At 35.6% G+C, this 21,397-nt stretch overlaps 1 protein-coding gene across 1 annotated transcript in view; it reads left to right on the top strand.

Annotated features, from left to right (window-relative positions):
- The window catches only part of LOC145255821 (FACT complex subunit SSRP1-like), a 50,800-nt gene that overhangs the window by 19,208 nt on the left and 10,195 nt on the right, over window positions 1–21,397 (top strand). Inside the window, exons 6-13 of the mRNA XM_080114538.1 lie at window positions 2,262–2,365; window positions 4,518–4,646; window positions 7,498–7,719; window positions 9,366–9,438; window positions 11,540–11,672; window positions 12,629–12,674; window positions 17,891–17,996; window positions 19,757–19,954. Coding sequence (XP_079970664.1) covers window positions 2,262–2,365; window positions 4,518–4,646; window positions 7,498–7,719; window positions 9,366–9,438; window positions 11,540–11,672; window positions 12,629–12,674; window positions 17,891–17,996; window positions 19,757–19,954 — 1,011 coding nt within the window. The remainder of the gene's footprint in view (window positions 1–2,261; window positions 2,366–4,517; window positions 4,647–7,497; window positions 7,720–9,365; window positions 9,439–11,539; window positions 11,673–12,628; window positions 12,675–17,890; window positions 17,997–19,756; window positions 19,955–21,397) is intronic.

Raw genomic sequence — 21,397 nt, 5'->3', positions numbered from 1 at the left:
TATATCTATATATATATATATGTATATATATATTATATATAATTAAAAAGTTTGACTCGTGTTCAGGTAACCTATATCTAAAATTTCGAGTTTTAGACCCAAAACTGGCGGAGGAATTTGGTAGACTCTGCAAAGGTCAACTTTGACATTTTGGCAGCCAAATTTTCGCCCCAAAACTGATTAAAATACTTGCCACGTGTCTGAATACTTATGTATAAATTTCAAGTGTTTAGACCCAAAATTGGTTGAGTAGTTTACTAGACACCGCAAAGGTCAAATCTTTGGAACTTTGACCCCTTGGCAGCTCAAATTTTCAACCCAAACCGATTAAAAAGCTAGCTCGCCCTATCTCTGAATATCCTTTATGTAAAATTTCAAATGTTTAGACCAGAAATTGGCTGAGTAATTTGGTAGAGACACAGAGGTCAAATTTTTTAAAATTTTAACCCCTTAACATTTATTTTTTGGGGAGGCTCAAATCAAATTAAAAAGTTTGATCCATGTCCAAGTAACCAACATCTAAAACTTCAAGTGTTTAGACCCAAAGTTTTCAAAGGTCAAATCGTTTAATTTTGACCCCTTGACAGCCAAATTCCTGGCCGAAAACCGATTAAAAAGATTTTCCCAAATCTCAATACTCCTAATGTCAAATCTCGAGTCTGTAGACTGAAAATTGACAGAGGAGTTTGGTAGGGAGTTGTACACACACACACAGACAGATAATTTCACTTTTTATAGATATATAGATAACTACTCTTCCAGGGGAAAAAAAAAAAACAATTAAATTCACAGAAAACAAGATATTATTTTATGGCGCCATGTGTAAATAAATAAATATAATAATACCATTTCAATGTGACTCGAAGAACTATTCTGTGATATGTTAGCATATAAAAAATCATATCGGAATAAAGATACAAATCACATTGCTCTTTATTACAGATCGAAGAATGAAAAAGTTAATACATAAAAGGCTATATGTCTGTGTGCCTTTATATTTTCAAACTCTGTCACTTCTGAAACTAAAAGTCGCAAAGCAGATCCAGGAGTTTCAAATGATTGAATTTTTTATGGACTGTTCTTTCATGGATCTTTTCTTTTAATTTTATATTCAATTCAGCATTTTCTCGCTTTCGACACTTTTTGTTGATCTCATGATGATCTCAATGATAAAGGAAAAAAGAAAAAAAACAACCGCAAAAAAATAAAGAATAAACGAATTTCTTTTAAATCAAACATCAAATAATGTTAATAATAAAATATGTTAAAAAAAAATCCCATGACTAAATTTAAGTCGGTGGAATAATTCAGCGAACGTGCCGTCACGCGGGCAGCAGATAGCGTAAGGAGCGGAGGCGAGTCACGTGATCCGGAAGTGAGCAAGTCCGGGTTGCGTCACGGCATCTCCGCTCTCGGAGTGAAAGGGGCGGTAACTGCTAGGACGTAATGGCGAACGTCGTAGAAGTGAAAACAGCGTTTGGAGAATAATGGCCGCGAATAATAATAATAATAATTTTGTACATTCATCTTAATTTATTTTAATTTTTAATCCGTTCATGTACGTGTCATGCCGTTACAGTGGTAACGTCGCCAGCTTTTGAATGCTACAGTTTTGCTTTCAGTTTTGATTCTAGCTGATGGCACCCACTTTTTAATCACGACTCTATAATAATATGTATGAAATTTGGACAAATCAAAATATATTTAAGCATATTTTACAACTGGGCAAAGCCAGGCGCCCACCCTGCTAGTACTAAATAAAAAATATATTTGTATGCAAATAAATATACATTGGCTTTCATTAATGATGCTGGCCTTAACAGAGTTGAGAGGGAAAAGATAACGAAATACCAAGGTTTTATGTATGACATGAAAAGAAACTGGAATCTTGGGAAGATCTTCATCATTCCAGTAATTATAGGAGCAACCGGTTCGCAAAAAACAATTTCAAAAACTACCTATCAAATATACTCAGTGAATCAAGTGCAACAGAAATATAAATAATTGCACTCAAAAGAATGGTTAGAACCTTCAAAAAGATCTCTCTGTTGGGGTGACTCAAATAGTGGGTGAATGTCTGGCATCTGATAGGATGCCTCACCACCATAAAAGTAAAATGATCAGAAAATCAAAACGAGAGAAGCAGAGGATTATTTGATTGTGATAAAATTTAAACAAACGTTATTTTATTTAATGAACCGCGTTCAGTTGGGTGTGTCGTCCAATACTAAAAATCACATTTCTTGTCTTTTCTCTTTTAGGTCAGTTTGGATCCTCCAATCAAGCAGGGTCAAACGAGATACCATTTTTTGATTCTGCTCTTCAACAAAGACGATGAGATGACTAGTGAACTTGCCCTCACAGAGTAAGTTAATCAATTCAAATTCCCCCCCCCCCATACCGAGATGTCCTTTTCCCCAAATAAGAGGCATTCTGAATAAAAACAAAAACTACCTGTGTAATCCCATTAGCACTCTCATCTGGGTAAATCTCTACTGAGCTAAAAAAAAAAAAAAAAAAAATACTCTCACTAACCCGTATCCTATATCTCGACAAAGCTATCGTGCATGAAGTAGGTACCTACATCTTTCTCACTGTAGTAAACTGCAGAAAGGATGAAGCCAGTACCTCCTAAAGGGAGAGCACTCTGGCCTTTAAAATATTACCTGAATAGCTTCGTTGTTATTTCCCCATAGGGGCGCCTCAATCAGTAAGCAATAAACTAACTCCACCCAAGACACATGAGACAAGGTCTGGGAGACTGAACACTCTAGGACTACCCAGAGCCATATATGTTTGCCTGACAGATGCAAACCAGATAATTTGTTTTTAGTTACCAACTTTAAAAAGGTTGTCAACCAAGACTAAGGAAGCCTCTTTTACCTGTTGGTTTGGGGCTGACATGCAAGGTTAGTAGCACAGGTTTAATATCACTATTCCTTTTCCTAGATGAATAACCTGATGAGATTTATGGGTCCATATGCAGCACCAAGAAAGATAGCACCTCCACTCCACTTAGGTTCTAAACAAATTTTCATGCAAACTACTTTCTCAGCCACTAATTATCATGACTAATACATAAAAGCTCTTTGTTCGAACTCCTTGGCTTAACGTTAACAGGCAACATAAATTGGAACAAAGACATTGAATATTGAAGACATTGCCAAGGCTGCTGCAAAGATGTGGGTTCTCTCTGCTATGCTAGAAAACTACTCACACCTAAGAGTATTCTGTATCTCTACAAAGTCACCATTTGTCCATGCATGGAGTATGCCACCATAAATAAAATCGACTCCCACCCTCTCTAAAAAAGAAAATATACTTTCCTTGCGGGACTCTCCAATGAGTTTCGGTTCTGGCTATGACCTTAAACTATATCCGATGGTGAGGCCCCAGCTGGCAAGCTTTGGGGAGAGTGTGGAGCCACCCCTTAATTGCCATTGCTCCCAGGTCCACTCTGACCCGGAGTGAGAGTACCTGTTAGGGTCCCAACTATGGGTTAAATAGAAACCGATTTGAAAAAAAACTATATTCTATTTTAAAAAAATTTCTTCAAAATCACTGGATTCGGCATTAAATAACCTGAAAAGGGTTGATATGCCTTAAAACAACCAACTAACCGATGAGTTCCTCTCCCTCATCCCTCTCTCCGAAAAAAAGAATACTATTGAAACTGAGGATAGCCGGACCCCAAAAAATAGAAAAAAAATGGCCACCATCTTGGTTGGAAATTTAAAAGCCATGCAGAGAATTAATATTTGAGATGAAATAAAAAAAACATTTAAAACTACTTGTAAACACCAAAAAAAAAAAAACCATGCAGGTAGATTTCAAAGTAACTTTTATTGACTATGGTAACATTTATTTGTTGTATCTTTTTGGTCACTTTTTTGAATCGCTGTGGATTGTCAAACAAACCCCAAATTTTGTTTTGGATCTTGGATTTTGTCTGGAGAAAGCCTTGAAAAAACTTTGAAAAGGGACATTGAAAATCTGCATGAACCCTGTTTAATGAAATGTGCTGTGATGAACCTATAGCATGTAAGCCGTTGGCATAAATACTCTCGATTAAACCAACAAGCATCTGTACAGGACAAGTTTGGTATAAGGTTTATTAATGCGGAAAGCCCCAGCTCCCCAAAGACGAGCTTGTCATTGTGCCATACCCAGCATTTTATTCTAGCACATTTTTCAACATTTGCTAAATTGCACATGTTCATACAACAATTCAATGGCTTTTTCAGGCTTGTTTTCACGTTTCCTCAAATCAAGATGGAAAGCAACGGGGGGGAAACTACCACCTTTACTGATCTTCCGGAGATTACCATCGCTCTGCAATTTTGGAGAGCTGTGATTGCTGATGCTGTTTAAATAGCAGGGCCACTGCATGCATGAGGATTATGATCTGGAGAAAATGGATTTTTTTTTTTTTTTCATACTTTAACGTGTACAATTAAAAATATTCATTCGATACTATTCTAATACATGTTTCTTTTACTTTTTCTACATTCTTGCAGTGAAGAAATTGAGAAAAAATATGAGGGCAAACTTACACGTGAAATGGCAGGCCAAGAATATGAGGTTATCAGTAAAATATTCAAAGCTGTTGTCAATCGGAAAATCACTGTTCCAGGAGGTTTTCTCAGGTTCGCACCCATTTATGTATTTTTTTTTTCTCTCTCTCTTTTTTCAAGAATAAATAAAAGTTTTTTGGTTAATAAGCATAAGGCAGTTGATGTAGCAGGATCAGTTCAGAGGGAAAGATTAAATGAAGCATGGGAGGAAGGGATAAGAATGAACTTAAGAGAAAGAAAATTTGGAAATTGATGATGAAAAATGTGTGTAGTTGAACATGAAAATCTGATGGCAGACTAGAATACAAATAAAAATTATACAATGAAAAATATTTATTAAAAAAAACAAAAAAAAAAAAACTAAAAACTATGAATATAAATAAAAAAAAGTAATATTTTTGTACAATAATTTTTTTCTGGAGAATCTCTCTCTCGCTATCTCTCTCCAAGAAAAAGCATTGATATCGCCTGATGAGGTCTTTAGCTATTTGTAACTATTGACTGAAACATTGTCATAATTGTGTATCGATTATAAAAAATGTTTATTTAAATAAAAATTAACAATGTATATATGGATATATATTAGATAAAATATGTGTGTGAGTGTGTGTATACATATACACACACACCCACACACACATTAAATAAAAGATGGGAGATAATGCTTACATATGACTTTATTATATCATCAAATCAATAAGGAAAGAATAAGAGAAAAACCATTAGATCATGGCATTTCGAAGCTAAATGCTTCTCGTCAGAAGAAAATGGGCCAGTATTATATAGATTTTTTTTTTTTTTTTTTTACAAAGGCATCACCACATTATCAAGGCCCAGAGGCCACTCAAGGATAAGGGTTAAAGAGTGTACAGTAGAAGTTGGTCAATATAGTAATCATTAGTAATGAAAATTTGGTAAATTTAATAACTTATATGGAACGGCTCATCAAGAACTTATTTACTTTAGACTTGAACAAAACCATATTGTAGTCAGCCGGAAAGCAGGAAAACGGAAGACAATTCCACAGGCGTGCAGTTCTAAGAAAGAAGCTTTGTTCATGGAATCTACGTTTAGGTTTAGGGACAGATAAAGAGTGGGGGAAATTATTGATAGTGTTTACAGCTAGACGAGTGTTTCTTGTGAAAGTTTGGCGAGGGGGGACCATAGATTGAAGCTCAGTTGAACACTTTCCATGAAAATAACGATACATCAGAGACAAACTCGCAACATCTCTTCTGTGAGATAGAGGTTGCAAGGAGGAGAAAAGGACATCTCCTACGAGGCTACGAAGTCTATTTTGAACTCTATCAAGGCAGGACAAGTCCTTTCTAGCAGCTCCTGCCCAGATGTGGCAACAGTATTCCATCCTTGGACGTACCTGGCTCTTATATAGATAGAGAATAGCATCAGCAGTGAGATATCTACTGGATCGATAGAAAGATCCCACCATTTTTCCAGCGGCCTTGGCAACAGATTTGATATACGTGTTCCATTTAAGATCAGGAGTAATGGTCAAGCCCAGAAGCTTGTCAAAACTTGAGGCCTCCTGAAGACGAGAGCCATTCATTTCAATTGATGACAAATGTGGATTAGAATGTTGATGATGTAAAGAGGGAAGCTTGGTTTTAGATGCATTAAAAGTAACCAGCCACTCCTTTCCCCATTGTACTACGTGCTCAAGATCAGAGGAGAGAGAATTGGAGAGAACTTGCTCGTTTACTGTCTTAGATGTGGTACCATAAATGGTAGTGTCGTCAGCATAAATGTCTACAAATGATGTAAGGATATGATTTGGAAGATCATTAATGTAGATCAGGAAAAGAGTTGGGCCCAGGATGGATCCCTGAGGGACACCGGCATTAATACTGTGAGCTTCTAATTTTTGCCCCTCAACTACTACTCTTATGAACCTATCAGAAAGAAATGATTTAATAATTGAGAAGACTTAAAACGTGATTAGTTAAAGTTCAGAATAAAATCACTGATTTATACTTGGGAGTCACCAGTTGAGGATAAAGATTAATGGATGTAAGATGGTAGTGAAATAACTGTTAATGGTGTAAATTGGGTATAATTTGATTATTTAGAGGGATGGCTCAACAAGAACTTGTTTATATTGGATTTGGAGCTAACTATATTTTATTTAACCGGGAAGCAGGCCAGAGGAACAGTTCCACGGATGGACAGTTCTGGGAAAGAAGCTTTGTTCATGGAATCTGCATTTAAATTTAGACACAGATAGTGGTGAAATCATAAATAGTGGTTGTAGCTAGTTGAGGAGTGTATTTTTTTCAAGTTTGGCATGGGGAAACCATGGAGTTCAGTCGAGCACTTGCCATGAAAATAACGATAGAGCAGAGATAGGCTCGTAATATCTCTTCTGTGAGAAAGAAAGAGGTTGCAGAGAAGAGAAAAGGACATCACCTAAGTTTCAAAGCCAGTTTTGAACACTTGATAGTGTATCAAGCAGGTATATATACATACACGTGTGTGTGTATATATATATTTTATATTATATATATGGACCAAATCTTTACTAATTGATAAAAGTTAGTGGGGTTTTTTTTTTTTTACTAGCAGGGGTTACCCGGCGTTGCCCGGATGTTTGGAGGCAGGGGGGGGGGGTAGATCAAAACAACCTTGTTTAAAAAAAAAACAAATGTTGCTTTTTTTTTATACTGAAAAGCTTAACAAAGACAAAAATAGCGCGTAAAAGTCGGGCAAATTAAAGATAGCCACGACCCTCGTTCTTAAGTCATAGATATTATGATTTAGACAGCATATAAAAAGTGAGCCGACCAAGAAGCCCGGCGAAAAAAGCTTTGCCGGACATATAGAAAAATGCGCATGCACGTGCACACACACACACAAACACACATCTATATATGGATTTATTTTATCATTTTGTTATCTTATTTTCTAGCCAAAAAGGTGACCAAGCCGTCGGTTGTTCCTACAAAGCCGCCACTGGATTGCTCTACCCGTTAGAGCGAGGTTTGATTTTTGTCCACAAACCCCCACTTCACATTCGGTTTGATGAGGTATCGACAGTCAATTTTGCCAGAAGTGCTGGAAGCACAAGATCATTTGATTTTGACGTAGAAACAAAATCTGGAAATGTTTACACATTTGTCGGAATCGAAAAGTAAGTAATTCATTTGTGTGTTTGTTAAAAAAAAATAAATAATAAAAATTAATAAATAAAAAATACATTAATACTAAAAAATAATAAAATAAACAAATAAATAAATAAATTATAATAAAAAATAGTAAAAAAAAAAAAAAAACTAAAAAATAAATAAAATATAAATAATTAAACTAAATAGTAAAATAGATCAAATTAGATTTTAAAAAATTAAAGTTTAGGAAAAATTAAAAAAAACAAAATTAATAGTAAAAAAAAATGTTAAAAATTGTTGCTCTCCTGTTTTACTCTAATATTTAAAAATATTGTAAAAATAAATAAAATGATAAATTGTTTATTCTGTACTTAGGTTAAAAGAAAGAAAAAAAAAGAAAATGCATAAAAAATTATGTAAATTAAATCAGAGCCTTTTTAAAAAAATTCACCAAATTCTATCACCGAAATCGCTCGGCAATCATTTTCAGCCTTCGTCAAGATCTGTGGCCAAGGGACATAACTCAAACTTAAATCTCATGTAATCATCATCATAATATCAGATAAAAAGCATTTGTCAGCAAAATTTATATTATTTTATAAAAACATAAATACTGAATAAAGTTGAATAAATTTTGGTGTACAATCATTTATTTTTTTTAACCTAACATACATAATAAAGTTTTGTGTGCAATGATAATTTTTTTAATATTGGAATAATACTGGAGAAGAACCAAAAATAAATTTTGATTTTTAGTTAATTTCAGCAGGTTTTTTTTTTTTTTTTTTTTTTTTATGAATAGATGTTTGTCATTTTTGTCGGAGATAAAAATAGCTGACTAAAAATACATTTATTTTCTTGTATTAGTTGGACTATTGTTCTCATATTGGTTGTTTTTTGTTTTTGTTTTTTTTGTTTTTTCACAACATTGCTGCCAATATAACTTCCGACCATTTTCAACTGCATTCACACTGGATGTTAATGGTGAATAATAGTGCCAAGTCTGTTTCTTTTTTTATTTTTTTTTAATAAAATGCAGGTCCATTTTTTTTTTTTTTTTTTGTTTTTTTTTTTTATATATATATATATATATATATATATTTTTTTTATGTTTGCATATGCAGGTTTGATAATTATTTTTTGCATTTGAATTTTTTGGACTATTGTTCTCATCTTAAATGTTTTTTCATAACGTTTCGATGTAACCTCTGACTGTCTTCAGATGCATTCACACTGGATGTTGTTAATGAATGGTGAAAAATAGTGCCAAGTCTTTTTTTTTTTTTTTTTTTTTTTTTATTTAAGATAAGAAATAGACTTGGCACAAATGATAGACTTAGTCTTTTTTTTTTTTTTTTTTTTTTTTTTTTTTTTGCATGGTGCAGAACTCAAATTTACATGTTAAGAACTTAAACTGCACCATTTGTTCATTTTCACCAGGATTTGACGTTCCCTGTGGACTTTTGGAACTAAATGGGGGGGGGGTCTTTTTTTTCTCCCCTTGTTCACTGTGCACTCACGAGAGACCATGAATACTTCACTTTTTTTTCTTTTTTTTATTTATTCGTGTAAATCTAATTTTAACCCTGTTTTTTTTTTTTTTATATATATATATCAATCCAGATTAAGAGACAATTCTGATGGTAAATTAAATTTAACTTTTTGTTTCCAGAGATGAATACGGTAAACTTTATGATTTCATTCGAGGCAAGAAACTTCGAGTTAAAAATATTGGATCGAAAGTGGTAAGTGTCTGTTTATTGTCTTGACTTCATAATCAATTTTCGCTTGGAACCTTTTGATAATTTTGTCTGGTAAAAATATCAAATTGGTTTCAATTATATCAGTGATGTGAATTCTTTGCTTTATAGGGAAATTGCGCTATCTATCTATATATATATATATATATATATATATATATATATATATATATATATATGCAGTTGTGCCAAAAAGAAAGTTCGCACTTGTCATTTTTTTTTTCAAAAACCAATGAGCGGATAAAAATATAGAGGAATAAAAGGCAAATCAAATGAGGTATTTGTGGTTTTTGAAGAAAAATTACAAGTGCAGACTTTCTTTTTAGCGCTACTGTGTGTATGTATATATATATATATATATATATATATATATATATATATATATATATATAATGTTTGTTTGTTTGCCAACATTCTAAAACCAAGAGAGGGGGGGGTCGTTTATATTGCCTGTCAATGTTCACTTTATGGCACGTCAGCCCTTTTGAGGGGTTTATAAAAACAAAACAGAACGTACCCTTTTATATCTTCTTCACATCTTTTGTCTCAACATCAGCGCACCTGGAACAAAAACTCTCTCATACATAGCAATAGATGCAAGTCTCATTTCTCTGGACAATTGGAACTTTATTCAGTTTCACGGTTGAAGTCACATTTCTGTTTTTCTGTTCATCCTTAGGAGGGTGAGAATTTTACTATCAGTTTATCTGCCATCCATCTCCGTCTCTCGTCACCTCCGCGAGAAGTCTTTCATCTTCTCGGAATCGCAACAGATAAACTGCCTGTAGACCCTAGACTGTCAAAGTGTAGACTCTCTAGAAAACGCATGTGCGTCCCTGTTTATTTCAAGGTGTATGTGTGTGACCGTAACCCCTGTTAACTAACCTGCACTCAAAACACACTGATCTGCTTGTACATGTCTGCATAAATAAGAGACTTCATTGGTTTGGCCATTTTTTTTTTTTTTTTTTTTTTTTTTTTTTTTTTTTCTTACCCAACAAAATCTCATCTTTAAAAGTGCTTGGTTAAAGAGGATGATCCTGTATTTTGTACAGGGTAGAACGATAAAATTGTCGCCCTAAAAACAAAAGTACAACTTTATTTTAAAATTTATTAAAAAAAATCAATTCATGTAACTTGATTATGTAGTAGAGCTGACATCTATTTAATGTAGCCGCCTTCAGCCTCAATCAGCACCTCGATATGGGTCTGGAACTGGGAGCATGATTTTTCTACAAGCAAGATGCTTGGCGAATACTCGGCGGATGGCAATGATCAGGCTAGCTTTGGTGTTGTGGGAGGTCAGTCATATTGGTGATGTTCTTGACATATGACCAAACAAATAAGTCCAGCAGATTCAGGCTGAGGGAGGAGGGAGCCAGTGAGAGAACGGTACAAAGTCCTAGCACTCCTTCTGAAGCCAAACCTAAGTCTTTTTGAACTTGTGGGTCGGTGCCAAGTCCTGCTGCCACAAACAGGGTCTGCCAGTGGCCACCTGATTGCACTGGGGCATCACCACACTGTTCAACACATCCAGCTACACTTTGATGTTGACTTTCAAGCTGACTTCGAAAATGTGAGGTGGCGTGATGTGACCTTCACTTAAACCCACACCGAAGACCATAACCGTGGCTAGAAACTTTGTTGAGCTATGTCCTCAAGCATTGAACTGTCCAGATTTGCATTTTGAGAGTGCTGGCAATGGTTTTGTTGTCATAACTTGGAGCATTGGAGAGCATGAGTTGTACAGTGGCGCATCTCCAATTTCGTTCGTTGAACATCGTGTCACTTTCAGACATGATAGAAGGCTCCTATCACTCTTGGGATTTGTACATAACTGGCCAACTAATAGATGGTTTTCATCAAACAGAAATGGAATCATGTCTTTTCTAAGGCAACAATTTTTTTTCATTCCACCCTGTAATGCGAATTACATCAGAAACCTCAAATCAATCGAACGAATGAAGAATATGATCTCATCATGTTACACTTTATTTTGACCTTTTTCTCGAATTCCGACTCACACATTTACTTGACCTTCCAGCTCATCTTTATTTTCCTTTCTTTTTTTTTTTTTTTTCTTCAGGAGAAAGGTTCTTATGACGACATGGTTGATAGTGATGTTGAGAATGAAGGTGAACACGATGCTTACCTGGAGCGGATGAAGCAAGAAGGTCGAGAAAGGGATGAGGAGGATGACGATTCTGAAGATGAATCAGGTAAGAATTTAGTTATTGTTGACGTTTCCTATCCACCCACCCACCCCTCTAAGTGATAGGAAGTTTTTTAAAAAAAAAAAAAAGAGGAAAAAATATAACAAAGAGAGGGAAATAAGTTTATCAGCAGGACAATGGAGAGGAAGTTTTTCAACAAGGTACGCAAAAGGAAGCTAAATAGGATTGTTAATCAAGATGTGATGGGCAAAATATTGGACATCGGTTGATCTATTTTAGAGTTAGTTTTAGGAGTGTCAATGAGTTTTGAGACAGTTCACAGCAGTTGGGAACGATTTGTGGGCAATCTTGGGTTTTCGATGGTTGACAACTTTTAGAGTTAAGGACATTTGCCAATTGAACATGGTTGACGTGAGTTTCCAATTAGACACCCTCGAAGGCAAGGTTTTCAGGTGATAGGAAAAGAATTGATCAACTGATTGACAGACATAACCTTTTGTTGAAAATTTAACCCCAGGGGGGGTACACTGGTGCTCAGACGAGCACTTGACATAACAATAACAATAGAGCAGAGACAGGCTTACAACGTCTCTTTTGTGAAAAAGAGGTTGCAGGGAAGAGAAAAGGGGCATTACCTATTAGGTTTCGAAGTTGGCCTTGAACTCTATCAAGGCAGGATAAAGCGCACCGAGCAGTTCCTGCCCAGATGTGGCAACAGTACTCGATTTTAGTTGATGAACAACTTCCTATACTTTTGTTCTGCTGATAAACTTATTTGCTTTTTTGTTTGGAGGAAGCCGATGGTCTCCTACAAATAGTGAACAGAATCTGATAATACGATGACCAAATAGATTGATGCATTGCAAATAGAAAAACAATTTCTTTTTCTTTCTTTCTTTTTTTCTTTTTTCTGTTTTTTTCTTTTTTTTTTTTCTTTTTTTTTTTTTTTTTTTTTTTTTTTTTCACTATTCCTAATCAACTTTATGCTTCTCTTTTAACAGACGAATCCTTCAACCCTGGAGAGAGTGGCAGTGAGGTGGCTGAAGAGTAAGTGTGGAATTTTAATTTACTCAAATAAAACAACATATTGGACTGAGGTGCTTAACATTGTTTGCATGATAATGCCGAAAACAGAAAAAACTGTAGCATGCATTTCTATCATTCGGATTCCTGAGATTGTTGTGTTAAAGTCCTATGTAAGCAAATACCTCTAAGTAATCTTTGTACATTCGATTAATTATTTTCAATCATTTTATAATGTTCTTCTTACTCGAACCGATAAATAATCTATCCTTACATGACAATGACTCATCAGTAGAAAAAAAAAATAGTCCCGGGTAAATATTAATTTATTTTTATTTCAGACTATTATTCACATCTTTATTAGTTATTGTTTTTCATCTTTTATTGGTTTTGTTTATTCACAACGTTTCGGCCAACTATTCCTCTGGCCTTCGTCAGGTGGTAACCGCGACGGATAGGAACTTCGAATCTCCTAACTGCATTCTCAGCCATCACTGCTATCCGTAGTTGTTGTCGTCTCACCACATTTTTTGGCTAAGTAAACCTCTGGCACGCTTTACCACCTGACGAAGGCCAGAGGAATTAGTTGGCCGAAACGTTGTGAATAAACAAAACCAATAAAAGATGAAAAACAACAACTAATAAAGATGAGACTAGTAGTCTGAAATAAAAATAAATTAATATATATAATGCTCATCTCAAAAATGAATTCCAATTAAGGAATAATATATATATAGTCCCGGGTAACACCGAGTGGTTTTACTATAAAAATGGAACTGTTTTTTAAATCGGCTGTTACCAAACCTTTTTTTTTTTAAACTGCAGGCCGGATAATTGCAAGAATGACGAACCTGAGCTGCATAATCATTCAAATAAATACTTGCAAATCAGAATGGAAACTCTGGGGAAAAAAAGACGAAAAACTAAATTAATCATGGGTGGCGCGTGCAATAAACAAAAGCAACCAACATGTTTATTGACTAAAAGTTATCAAAGGAAGCGACAGCAGCAAAAAGATTGTTGCATCAGACATAATGTGCACATATTTGAATTTTACAAACTAAGCAGCAAAAAAAAATGTTTTGTTTCATAGTGACGTCAAAGATCGTACTCTTTCCATAATCTGTTTATTATACAAACATTATTGGTTACATATGTGCATACATGCTTCAGTAGAGTCCTAATTCAGACACAACGTTTCATCAGACCAAAAAAGAATTGATATTGAAACAGGTGTCAAGATTATATTGGTTGTTATAAGATATTTGGGTGTGATCTACATTTTGGGTATGGTTAGAGTGTACACTTTGCAAATGTGAGCCATACGATTTTTTTTTGGGGGGGGGGGGTCTGTTTCCCGTGTTTAGGCTATCATTAGAAGGGAGGTGTTAGGTGATTTTTTTTTTTTAACTTAGCGGTTGTTTATTGCCCTTGACTTGAAAATTTCTTGTATATTAAGTTGTTAATCTTGACCCGTTTCAATATCAATTCCTTTTTGGTCTGATGAAGTGTTGTCCCTGAATTGGGACTCCACTGAAACATGTATGCACATATGTAACCAATAATGTTTGCATAATAAACAGACTATGCAGTATTTTATATCCAGTATTTAGCATGCCACAAGAATAATATAACCGTAGCTTCCCATAAATTTCTATTACTTTAGAAGATAGTTACATTTTTATATTAAAACCACCAGACATTACCCGGGATTTATTATGATATATAGTTAATATAAAGTAGATATCTAAAATAGGAAAATGTGTCACAAGACCACTATGAATCGTTTAGAATGGTTACAATATTTGGCAAATAAATAAAATGATTGTATTCTAATGTTCTTGAAACAGCGCATTTCACTTTTTGCAGGTGACAGAAAATCGGAAGTAAAATGACGAGAGGTTTAAAGTTCACAAGTAGCAATACACACAGATGATAAAATGCTTTGGATAATAGATTTCAAGGGGGTTCTGCTAAAATCGTCATATTTTAAAAAAATATATATACATATATGGACATCTATTTAACAGATGTGTATTTCTATAATGAGTCTCTTATGAGCGTTCACATTCTGCATGTGTTTCAGTGTGATGTGGCATGATGGGGATTCATTAAAATTGTGGGGTCTGCGTACGCACCTGGTCCACAAAGTATAGAAATAAAAAATTAAAAAAAAAAAACGTTTACAAGTGTTTTTGATGTAGGTGTGCATATGTTGATAAGTATGTTTTAACTTAAATAGGGATTGTATAATAAAATTGTGGGGTCTGCGTTCGCGCCTGGCCTCTATAGAATGGAAATAGGCACAAACTTTAATAAAGACTTTTCATATCTATCTGCGTAAGTATACTTTGATAAGTATGTATCAGTTTGAAGAAATATGGTATAATAAAAATATGGGGAGTTTGTTCGCGCCTGCCCTCCATAGAATGGAAATATGTCACCAAGTTTAACAAGGTTTTTTTATATAGATCCACAGAATATTGTGCTAAGTGTTTCAGTGTGACCAGGTATGGTATAATAAATTCTGGGGTTTATCTATTTTATTTTTACTTTCATCATATTTTGCTTTGGTTTTGATACCCCCAAATTCGAAGCTATCTCTTTACAACCCTTCGTTTTCATAACCTATCATACTTTCATAAATCAGAGTCCATTTTCTGTAGGCTGTTTTTGAACCCAGTGAACGACGGGTACTTTTGCTAGTATATATATATATATATATATATATATATGTATATGTAAAGAACAGAGTATTATATGTTCGTTCGTAATGATAGCATCCTCTCATACATTATCTTTATTTCATTTTATTGTGGTTAGTATCTGTTCTGTGGTCATGATACTATCCTCTTATGCCGTATCTCTTTACTTGATGAGCAATGAAGTATATGTTTGATCCTTATATGGATATGTGATTCGTCTAGTGTATTCTCTATTAGGTGTTGACGTGTGTATACATATATGTATAATAAACGATATAATATGAGGGGTTTTGTAATGGCACTAACTGTTATGTTGCGTACTGGAGTGTATATAACCATTGTAGCCATATAGTGAGCGTATATATGTTTGTCTTGTGTGTGTGTGTGTATATATATTTAAACGAGTGTTTCTAGAACGAGTTTCTTATGAGTGTTCATATTCTGTGTGTGATTCGTCTAGTGTATTCTCTATTAGGTGTTGACGTGTGTATACATATATGTATAATAAACGATATAATATGAGGGGTTTTGTAATGGCACTAACTGTTATGTTGCGTACTGGAGTGTATATAACCATTGTAGCCATATAGTGAGCGTATATATGTTTGTCTTGTGTGTGTGTGTGTATATATATTTAAACGAGTGTTTCTAGAACGAGTTTCTTATGAGTGTTCATATTCTGTGTGTGATTCGTCTAGTGTATTCTCTATTAGGTGTTGACGTGTGTATACATATATGTATAATAAACGATATAATATGAGGGGTTTTGTAATGGCACTAACTGTTATGTTGCGTACTGGAGTGTATATAACCATTGTAGCCATATAGTGAGCGTATATATGTTTGTCTTGTGTGTGTGTGTGTATATATATATATATATATTTAAACGAGTGTTTCTAGAATGAGTTTCTTATGAGTGTTCATATTCTGTGTGGGATTCGTCTAGTATATTCTCTATTGGGCATTGACATGTGTATAAATAAATTGCCAGTATATAGAAATCGTTGTCAGCTGGAACACCAGCAAACACATGCCTCGGATCTTCTTTCCATGCGTCCTGAAATTGAAGGTGCTTCTGTCCGAAATTGAAAACACTCGGACAGGAATTATATTTTGATAAATAATCATTCTTTGCTGAGTTCCTTCCAGTGTTAGCACACTTTGTATGAGATCATATTTTTGTAAGTCCCCCCACTTCTAGCTTCCATTGGACATCCAGTCATAAAAATCCCATCTGTCTCTAACTAGCAATAGGCACAGACGATAAAAACGCTTTGGATAATAACTAGTGGTGCGACAATTCCGATACAATTACAGATTCTGTACTAAATTCCCGATTCCAATTCTTCATAAATCTCTAATTATTTAACTATAGAGTTTTTATTTTCCCTGATTTCTGTAAAAAAAAAAAAACGTTAAATATGCAGATATTTTCGCAAACGTCAAAGTACACTTGTGGAGAATGATCTATATAGATTTTAGCTTTACTGGTATTTTAAAATCAATAAATATTTATTATTTTATCATTATTACCAGCAATGGAAGATTTTACTTTAAACAAAATCAAATAAAAAAACAGACAAAAGAATTGATTTAGGAAAATAGGCACCAATTTTTTCAATTCCGATTAAGCGTCCCAACACTAAAACAGGGTGACCAAAAAAAAAGAGAGGACATTCAATTATTTTTCTGAGCATATTTCAGTCAACAGAGAAAAAAAAGGCCAAAGACCCTAGTGTTTTGATGTGATGTTTTGAATATAATAAACTAGTTATGACCAAAGTTTAATTTCATTCATACAAAACACTAAGAAACAGGGCCTAATTAGAGTTGGGGGCCCGTTTTTTGGGGGTCACCCTGTAATAAGATTTCAAGGAGGCTATGCTAAAATCATATTTTAAAAACCAAAGCACTTTAAGTCCTCAAAATACAACTGTTTTGTTCAAAAATGAATACACTTTCAAATGAATTAATAAACAATAATGTACGTTATATATTTTGAGTTTTAAGCAAATAAAGTGGTAAAAATGTGAACATCATAAAATGGCGTTAAAACAAGTGAAACATAACGATCAAGAGTAAAATATTTGCACTTATTTTTTGAGATATCGTTTCGAATTTGAATGATATTAGAAATTTGCACTTATTTTTTGAGATATCGTTTCGAATTTGAATGATATTAGAAATTTGCACTTATTTTTTGAGATATCGTTTCGAATTTGAATGATATTAGAAATTTGCACTTATTTTTTGAGATATCGTTTCGAATTTGAATGATATTAGAAATTTGCACTTATTTTTTGAGATATCGTTTCGAATTTGAATGATATTAGAAATTTGCACTTATTTTTTGAGATATCGTTTCGAATTTGAATGATATTAGAAATTTGCACTTATTTTTTGAGATATCGTTTCGAATTTGAATGATATTAGAAATTTTTGGAAAGCCAAAACAATGTTTTTTTTTCCTTCAAACTTAGAAAATGTTTTTTTTCTAAAAAATAAAAAAAAAATTGAAAAAACGTTTTCTTTTAGATATGACAGTAATCCAGAAACAACTGATGATTCTGGAAGTGGCAGTGATGAAGGCGGAGAAAAGAAACCGAAGGAAAAGAAAGAAAAGAAACCAAAAGCTGAAAAGGTAAACATTTTTTTTTTCCTTACTTTCTCCTCCCATTTTTGTCCCTCCCTTATCCCCTTCTTCCTCCCTCCCTTGTCCCCTTCTTCCTCCCTCCCTTGTCCCCTTCTTCCTCCCTCCCTTGTCCCCTTCTTTCTCCCTCCCTTGTCCCCTTCTTTCTCCCTCCCTTGTCCCCTTCTTTCTCCCTCCCTTGTCCCCTTCTTTCTCCCTCCCTTGTCCCCTTCTTTCTCCCTCCCTTGTCCCCTTCTTTCTCCCTCCCTTGTCCCCTTCTTTCTCCCTCCCTTGTCCCCTTCTTTCTCCCTCCCTTGTCCCCTTCTTTCTCCCTCCCTTGTCCCCTTCTTCCTCCCTTCCTTGTCCCCTTCTTCCTCCCTCCCTTGTCCCCTTCTTCCTCCCTCCCTTGTCCCCTTCTTCCTCCCTCCCTTGTCCCCTTCTTCCTCCCTCCCTTGTCCCCTTCTTCCTCCGTTCCTTGTCCCCTTCGTCCTCCCTTCCTTGTCCCCTTCTTCCTCCCTTCCTTGTCCCCTTCTTCCTCCCTTCCTTGTCCCCTTCTTCCTCCTTTCCTTGTCCCCTTCTTCCTCCTTTCCTTGTCCCCTTCTTCCTCCTTTCCTTGTCCCCTTCTTCCTCCTTTCCTTGTCCCCTTCTTCCTCCTTTCCTTGTCCCCTTCTTCCTCCTTTCCTTGTCCCCTTCTTTCTCCCTCCCTTGTCTCCTTCTTCCCCCCTCCCTTGTCTCCTTCTTCCCCCCTCCCTTGTCTCCTTCTTCCTCCCTCCCTTGTCCCCTTCTTCCTCCCTCCCTTGTCCCCTTCTTCCTCCCTTGTCCCCTTCTTCCTCCCTCCCTTGTCCCCTTCTTCCTCCCTCCCTTGTCCCCTTCTTCCTCCCTCCCTTGTCCCCTTCTTCCTCCCTCCCTTGTCCCCTTCTTCCTCCCTTCCTTGTCCCCTTCTTCCTCCCTTCCTTGTCCCCTTCTTTCTCACTTCCTTGTCCCCTTCTTTCTCCCTTCCTTGTCTCCTTCTTTCTCCCTTCCTTGTCTCCTTCTTTCTCCCTTCCTTGTCTCCTTCTTTCTCCCTTCCTTGTCTCCTTCTTTCTCCCTTCCTTGTCTCCTTCTTTCTCCCTTCCTTGTCTCCTTCTTTCTCCCTTCCTTGTCTCCTTCTTTCTCCCTTCCTTGTCTCCTTCTTTCTCCCTTCCTTGTCTCCTTCTTTCTCCCTTCCTTGTCTCCTTCTTTCTCCCTTCCTTGTCCCCTTCTTCCTCCCTCCCTTGTCCCCTTCTTCCTCCCTCCCTTGTCCCCTTCTTTCTCCCTCCCTTGTCCCCTTCTTCCTCCCTCCCTTGTCTCCTTCTTTCTCCCTTTCCTTGTCCCCTTCTTTCTCCCTCCCTTGTCCCTCATCTTCCTCCCTCCCCTCCTACCTCTACCCCCTCTTCTTTTTCCCTTTACTGTCTTTTTTCTTTTTCTAAGCAAACCACAAAGAAAATCCTCATAAACTGTCTTAAATTAAAAATTTCTCTGAACTCTCCACATTACCAATTTTTATTTTTTGTTTTATTAAACTTAGTTATCTCCCTTGTAGCCTTACAATAACATTTTAATTGTTAAACCTAAGAGAGCTAATTTTATTTGATATCAATGTATTTGTTGTAGAGACCAGAAACTTGATTAAAATAATTTTTTAAAAAAATTAAACGTATTTTGGTTTTTAAAATTTATCCTCTTTTCACTTGTTCAAAATAGCAGTTCGGGTTAAAAGTTTGAAATTTTATTTTTTCTTTTTTTTTTTTCAGCCGAAATCTGATAAACCTCGCAAAAAGCGAAAATCCAAAAAAGTTGTCGATCCTGATAAGCCGAAACGTCCGCTTTCTGCCTACTTCCTCTGGTTGAACGAACATCGTGAACAAATAAAGACCGACAACCCTGGTATCTCCATCACAGAACTAACCAAGAAGGCGGCGGACATGTGGAGAGAAGTTAAGGACAAAACGGTAAGCAGATTTGATGCGGAAACTCTTGTAGTATTGTTTCCACAGTAGATGGTGGGAGGTTGCAGAAGGGGAATGGTAGTAGCAGCAGCATCAAGCACGTAAAGAAAACTTAAGCACAAATGCAACAGGTCTTAAAGGGGAAAAATTTGAATGTTTACGAAATGACGTTATAGGAGGACCATTACTTAACCTGTTTTACTGTTGAACAGAGTGCATAATGTGGACCACTACTATGACAAGATACTGGTACGCATTTGGATAGTTGACGTTGAAGCTACCTCTTGGCTAACATTTTGATGTAAAATCTTGATAAAGAAATTATAGATAGACAAAATATATATTGGTGTATATTGACTTATTTGTCAATTTGGTATGGGAATAGGGATTATGAATGATCTTTACGCCTTGGCATTTCAAAGCTTAATGCTTCTCATCAGAAGAGGAGGAAGGAGCGAGATTACATATCAGGAATGTGACGACTGTCGGGTTAGAAAATGAAGGCAATACATGAGATAGAAGTGAAGTTGGCAAAGGGATCCAGGGGATTGATAAACACTAACCGTAAAAAGACCTCCATGTTTTTTTTTTTATTTTTCGATGGGCACTGGGTAACAGCCAAAAAAACGTCAGGGGTTTCTCAGCTGATTTAGACTAATTTTGGTGTTCTGAGTCCGAATATCACATTGATTTTGCTCTATCAGGTCAACTGTTTGAGATACAGCCATAGGCCTACCTGACGAGCTATACATATGCTAATATCAAGGGTTTTGAGTTCAATCATATTTTTCTTGAAGAATATATCGAATTACAATGCACAGGATCTAAAAATAATTGACTCGACTGCCATCATTAAAAACCAAAGTATTTCGTTCTCCAGCCGTGTTTCCAGCTGTTTGAGTTATCAACAGATAAATAATAAAGATTTAAAATTAAACCATTTCAAGCTGAAAAGACCGATGATGAGGGGAGGTTCTGTCATGATTTCTCCATTGCCTATGACCTCACTCAGATTGTTCAGGAACCTACCCGTGTGCCCGACAATGACGGCCAGTATGCGAGCCTACTAGACCTTTTTCTCACAACTTGCCCTGAACTATGTTCAGTTTCTGTTCTGTCGCCTCTTGGATCTTCCGACCACTCTGTTGTATCAATTAAGATAAAAATGAAATGTAATAAGTCCCCAGACGTACCTCTTCATCGTACAGTATATTGATACACTAAGGCTGACTGGGATAGCTTCCGTACATTTATATCTGATCTACCTCTGCATTCCATGTTTAAAAAGGATGTGTCCTCTATAGTATTAGACCTAACTGAATGGTTAATTGTAGGTATTGACCATTTCATACCCTCTAAAAAGTTTCAGCAAAAACCTAACAGCCAGCCATGGTTCTCTCCAGAATGTGCTGCTGCCATTGCGCACAGAAATCACTTTTTCCACTG

This window comes from Euprymna scolopes, chromosome 31 (assembly GCF_053919585.1).
Source record: "Euprymna scolopes isolate OS-2025 chromosome 31, ASM5391958v1, whole genome shotgun sequence".
Lineage (NCBI taxonomy): Eukaryota > Metazoa > Mollusca > Cephalopoda > Sepiida > Sepiolidae > Euprymna > Euprymna scolopes.
Note: the sequence above shows the minus strand (reverse complement) of the source record. Positions and strands in the feature narration are given on the sequence as shown.